The sequence below is a fragment of the Lolium rigidum genome, chromosome 7 (assembly GCF_022539505.1).
Source record: "Lolium rigidum isolate FL_2022 chromosome 7, APGP_CSIRO_Lrig_0.1, whole genome shotgun sequence".
NCBI lineage: Eukaryota > Viridiplantae > Streptophyta > Magnoliopsida > Poales > Poaceae > Lolium > Lolium rigidum.
This window is the reverse complement of record NC_061514.1, coordinates 352,532,794-352,538,793: the sequence shown is the minus strand read 5'-3', so window position 1 is coordinate 352,538,793 and position 6,000 is coordinate 352,532,794. Positions and strand designations below refer to the sequence as shown.

Here is a 6,000-nt window from a genome sequence, read left to right as displayed (position 1 = left end):
GTCCCATATACGTCCACTTGCGAACTAATGTGTCCTTCAAGTTTAGCTGAACGAATGTTCATTGTGTAAGAGATGTTCAAAGGCTCAGAGCGTGCTCGTGAAACTATGGTGCTCGCTCGTGCACCTGCTAGCCCGCTCTATGAGAGGGCGTCTGCAGGAAGCGCGGTGGCCGTGATCCCGAAAGTAGTGGCAAAGTCCTGGCAAATCAAGGGAGGCGACGCTGACGAGCCTTGCAACCACTAACAGTCCACCGTGCCGTCTATTAGGCATTGAGACAAAAGTCAGAAACATCTCCGGTGATTATACAGATCTTAACGATAGACACATGACCATACACAGCATGGGGCGCCTTGACCTCATGAGATGGTCCGTTTAAATCATCTCAAAAACCAAAACCCTACCTGTTCATTTTTTTTACCATGTACTATTTGTTACTATAAAACCAAAACCCTAATAAAACTACTGAAAACATTGCTTTTATTGGAATCTTCACGTATAAATTGGGTTCACCACTCCTCCCGACACCGGCGAAGCCGACCGGAAGAGGGGGAACCGATCTATGAAGGAGGCTGAAGTGGAGGCGGCCAGTTTTCTGAGCGGCGGCTGTCTTCGTTCGTAGAATGGCATACTGTTGCTCTCGCCCAAAAAAGAGAAACTGTATAGCAGGGAAGACTTGTATAGCATCAGCTTATTAGATGAGATCATAGAATCAGTTCATAAAAATAATATTTACACAATGCGAAAAATAGGGAGAAATGTTTACAACATACATATACTCTGTATTTACATATCCAAAAAAATCAGTTCAAAACTCTATCTATATTTAGAGAAATAAAAAAGACAAATTCTGCTGTGAATAGTGTCAACCCAAGTATTTCACACTATTCACTCTCGGACTTATTTTTTTTGGATCTTTAAATGTAGGTTGAATTTAAAGCAGCAAATTTTTGGTGTTGCATATATAACACAGATGTGTGTTGCCACTTATTTTTTTGAGAATATTTGAACATGTTTCTTGTATTAAAAAATCAATCTCATAGATCCTATATCTAAAGCCAGATCCTAGCCAAGTTGTCCCCATAGGACGGGTCCAAAAATAGAACATACACTGTAGAGTTCGAAGTTAACATCGAAGGAGAGCATCCGCAGTTGTGCACAGCTCCATCTTATGCGTACTGCTAATCCATATAACTTTAAAGCCAGGGATGTAAGATGAGGCGCTATATTATCCTCCAACTGATTACTAATGCGAGCAGTTCCATGCTTGAGCTCAGTGAACTCTTCAACCTCATGCCAGCGTTGTGAAATTGGCTGGAAAGCTCATTCAGAAAGACAGTTCCTCAGGCACTTGCTGTTATCTCTTGGTTCATAATTTGAGCTCCTTATCCGATCCATCAGGCACTAAGCAGAGCACTCCACAGGATCTAAACTTGGCAGGACATTAAGATCTTAACCAAAGAGAAAGAATGCTGACCTGGGTTTCCATATTCACAGTGCCTAACAGGCTGATTCGAGTTAGCCAGGAGATAGAGATGTTGGATTGGCTCAAATTGGTTACTGGATACCACAGGAATCACATCATGATGCTTACCGAAAAGGGTCGTGGATGATCCTCCACAGCACTGTTGCTACAATCTCTGTAGCAGAAATTAGCACACCAATCTGTCGGTTATTTATGAGACACACACTGACAGATCAGATCAACCACAGATTGTAGTTGACAGATCTACATGAAAATCTGAATTCTTCTGCCAGAAAATTTGAATCGGTACATGCCCCTGGATTTCTATTTGGTGTCACTTGTTTATTTACAACCAAGATAGCTGATAAGCTAAAGCTAAAACATGGACCCGGAGGCAGGGATACAGTATAGGAGGTCATAGGTGGGGTAGAATGGAAAACAAAGGTACCAGTCTACCCAGAAACTCAAGGTGCAATTTTCAGATTGGAATTCATGGACTGTAATTCACTAACCGTTTGAGCTAACAGTAACTGACTGAATACGGAGCAAGTTGGGATGTGGCTTTAAGAAAATGTTCATCGAGACTGTTTGTCAGATAACTGGTTATCACGAGTAACTGGTACAAGAAATGGTCCTATACCTTTTCCGTAACTGGCTTTTGAATCCTTGACTGAAGGGCATATGTTGGAAGGTCAGCTGCCATGACTGTAAAAACTATATTCACCAATAATTACCACATGAACATTCTCCATCCTTGAAATGATGAAACCGCCTAACATCCCTTACAACAATTTCCCGTCCGACTGCCAGTGACATGAACATCATTGCAGTATGACAATCACCACATATTTTCAAGTTTTTAAGAACTGTAACTGTGGCTCCAAGAGGCAATTTTAGAAGTCCAAAACTAACTGCCAGTTTCTCACTGTGTGCGGATAGTGCATATTCCTTCTGATGGGGTGCCATGTCTTGCAGCACAAACTTTGTATCAGGGACATATCCCAGCTTTCTCATCTTAGCACCAACCATTTCAAGGAACTTGTAGACTTCATGCGCTTCCGGATGTTTTGTATCACCGACAAGAAACACGTGGACTTTGTTTCCAACTTCTATCCAGCTGCACCCAGGCTCCTTCTTCACCCCACGATCACGCATTAGCTTCCTTACTCTCGCAGCATCAACCCAGCGTCCAGCAGCTGAATATGTGTTGGACAGTAGTATGTATGTGCCATCATGCTGTGGTATCATCTCATAGAGCTGATCTGCCGCATACGCACCAAGATCCATATCTCCACTAGTCCGACAGCCAGAGAGAATAGCCTCCCAAATGGCTGGGGTAGGCTCAAAAGGCATTGTCTTGATCAAATCCCTGGCTTCTCCAATTCTTCCAGCCCGGCCAAGCAAATCTATCAGCCGGGCATAGTGATCTTCTCCAGGGCTAATGCCAAAGTCTCTTTTCATGGACTCAAAATATTGAAAGCCTTCTTCTACTAAGCCAGCATGATTGCAGGCGGTCAAAATTGTGAGGAATGAAATCCAATCAGGATGTATGCCTCTAGCAACCATCTTGTCAAATAGTTCAAGTGCCTCTGTACCGTATCCATGCTGCCCGAGGGCTGAGATCATGGCATTCCACGAGACAGAGTCAACATTGGGCATCACAAGGAACACGAGACGAGCATCTTTCACAGCACCGCATCTAGCATACATGGTCAGCAGTGCATTTCCCGCAGAATTGCTTGCCTCGAAACCACACTGCACAATATGTGCGTGGAGCTGCTTTCCATGCTTCAGCGCCCCAAGTTCACCACATGCAGCTACCGCACCAGCGTAAGTGTAATCACATGGCTTGACATCCTCAGACCTCATCTGGTTAAACAGCTTCAGAGCATCTTCTGCATGCCCTCCATGGACATATCCCGATACCATCACCATCCACGACAACTCACTTTTATATGGCATCTCCTTAAACACCCTAGCTGCACTGTCCAAGCAACCGCAGTCAATATACCCTGACAAAATGGTGTTCCAAGAAACTACATCCTTAAAACTCATACTGTCAAATATCTTTGCAGCAACAGAAATCTTCCCGGACTTTGAGTATAAGGTCACCAAGGCATTGTTAACAGGCAACGATGCCTCAGGAACAAAATCTGGCTGCAACCGAATGAACTGCCCATGGACAGACCTCCCGTGCAGAAAGAACCCGCCATTTGCACAGGCACTGAGGACGCTAGTAAACGTGAATTCGTCGGGCGGTATCCTTTTCGACACCATCTTCCTGAACAGCTCGAACGCCTCCGCATGCATTCCCGATTGGACATACCCTGAAATCATCGCATTCCACAAGACATCGAACTCTCCATCAACCTCTTCAAACGCTGATCTAGCAGCATGGACATCGCCTTTCCTGACATAGCCCACGAGTATAGTGGTCCACGTGAGCACGTCTTTAGCCGGCATTTCGTCAAGCACCTTCCGCGCGTCTCCGACCACCTCAGGCGCATCGCATTTCATGTACAGAGCGATGAGGGCGTTGGACACGGATAGAACAGCCCCGGTGCCCACTCTGAGGACGGAGCCGTGCAGCTGCGTGCAGTGCGATGGTGCGAGGTTGTGCATCTGGCCGGCGGCGCTGAGGAGCCCGGTGTAGGAGTAGTCGTCGGGACGGCGGGAGTCAGAGGCGAGCAGGGAGCGGAAGACGGAGATGGCGGGCGCGGCGAGGGAGGCGCGGGCGAAGGCGGATATCATGGCGTTGTGGAGCACGGTGTCTCGGCGGGCGGGCGGGACCGAGTCGAAGAAGGAGACGGCATCGGGGAGGCGGCCGGCGATGGCGTAGGCGGAGACGAGAGACGTCGCGGCGATGGGGCCGGGGTCGGAGCGGAAGAGGATGGCGGGGGTGGCGAGGTCGGGGGAGATGGTGTAGAGGTGGAGGAGGCGGAGGGTGAGGTGGGGGTGGGACGGGTTGTGGAGGAGTGCGGCGGTGAGCAGGCGAGCGTGCAGGCAGCGGAGGGCGCGAAGGAAGGAGGAGGGGGCCGTCGGGACAGGGGAGTGGCGGGCGGCGAGGTTGCGGAGGAGGACGGAGCATTGGTAGGGGAGGGAGGCGACGGCCGGCGGCGGCGGCGGCCGAGGCGGCATCCCTCGTCCTCGTTGTTAGGCGGTTTGGGGGCGCGCACGGCAGCCCAGTGTTCAAATGGCAATGTGCCACGGGGGTTTTGTGTAGGTTTATGCGTTCGCCTCGTTGTGACTCTGAATAACAATTTTTTTTTAAAGTAAACTCTGATGAATACTACCGATTTTTTGGGGCCTGCCAAAATTTGAACAAATAACAGAGCATGAAGTACGAGTAGCTCAACCAAAAAAAATATTTCGACAAATAAAATATGGCTTATATTTAAGAACGAGTGGACAATAAGGCGAAGACATCGTTTGTAGGATAATAGGCGATCTTGTTAGCTGAACGACGAATATCAAAGCTTTAGAGTAGATGTACTCTTCCAGCCTATGTTCCGGATTCCTCTTAGTGAATCAAAACAACACCCGATACCATGTGGAACCCCTTTTTCTTGCCTTTTTTGAGACCAATGTCTCTTGGTAGCTACCATAGTTGCCCAATCTCTCATGATCCATTTATGTACCCCTTGTAGAGAGAAAACCTAACTTCGCGATTTGAACCTGTGTGGTTAGGTGTTACATTTTTAAATGGTTGCTTTAGGTCTTGAAGATCTCTTCAACCTCTAAAAATAGGTAAATATTGCACACCTAGACTTAGGGCTTCCTTGTTGGTCCAAACGGTGGGTTTCTCATTAGTATCGTGTTGATTCTTTTCCTTTGCCTGACACCTCTCATTTGTCTATACTTGCATGAAAAACATCATAAAGCCGGTGGAGAACTAGTGTACTCAAAAGCATTATGGTTCATGTGGCCCCATCTCTCTCCCCTCTGCACACCCTCTTTCTCTCAATTTGATGTTGACGCCGCTTGTGATCTTTGTCGCCTACACAACTTATCCTACCCTATGTAGCTCGGTAGCTGGTTTTCTTTTGATCATGCAATTATCCGTTGTATATTATGTAGTTGGCGAAAATTGATCCTGTTTTTTCTTGAAGCAAGAGCATATGAGCTCAGGAGCAGAAAAACCATAATTCATACTAGTAATAGAAACACCCTCGGGTGGAGTTTGGACCACACATGCCGGCCTGGGCGGATCGAAGCGTGGGAGCTAGCCCAGCTCAAATGCTATTCACAATGAAGAAGGAAATTTGGGCCTGGGTCTGAGGCCAAAGCCCAAGTTACCACATGCCAACGTCCATCCGCATCGCTACATGATTACATCTCGTTTTGGTTCCCCCAAAAAAAATCTCGTTTTAGTGGTCAAACACAAATTTTAACAGCTCGTTCGCCATCTCATGCAGTTTTGATCCGTGTCACCGAAAAGTTCCTTTACTCTGAAAAACTCAAAGTTACTTGGACAAGCCTATATATGTTATACTCCCTCCGTTCTTAAACAGATATCAGAGATTTATCTATATTTAAAT

General features: G+C 46.8%; 1 protein-coding gene across 1 annotated transcript; it reads right to left on the bottom strand.

Annotated features, from left to right (window-relative positions):
- Positions 1-2,182: 2,182 nt before the first annotated feature.
- Positions 2,183-4,600, bottom strand: LOC124673625 (pentatricopeptide repeat-containing protein At1g25360-like). The gene has a single exon (XM_047209671.1). The coding sequence runs from the start codon at positions 4,598-4,600 to the stop codon at positions 2,183-2,185; it is 2,418 nt and encodes an 805-aa protein (XP_047065627.1).
- Between the last annotated feature and the right edge of the window lie 1,400 nt (positions 4,601-6,000).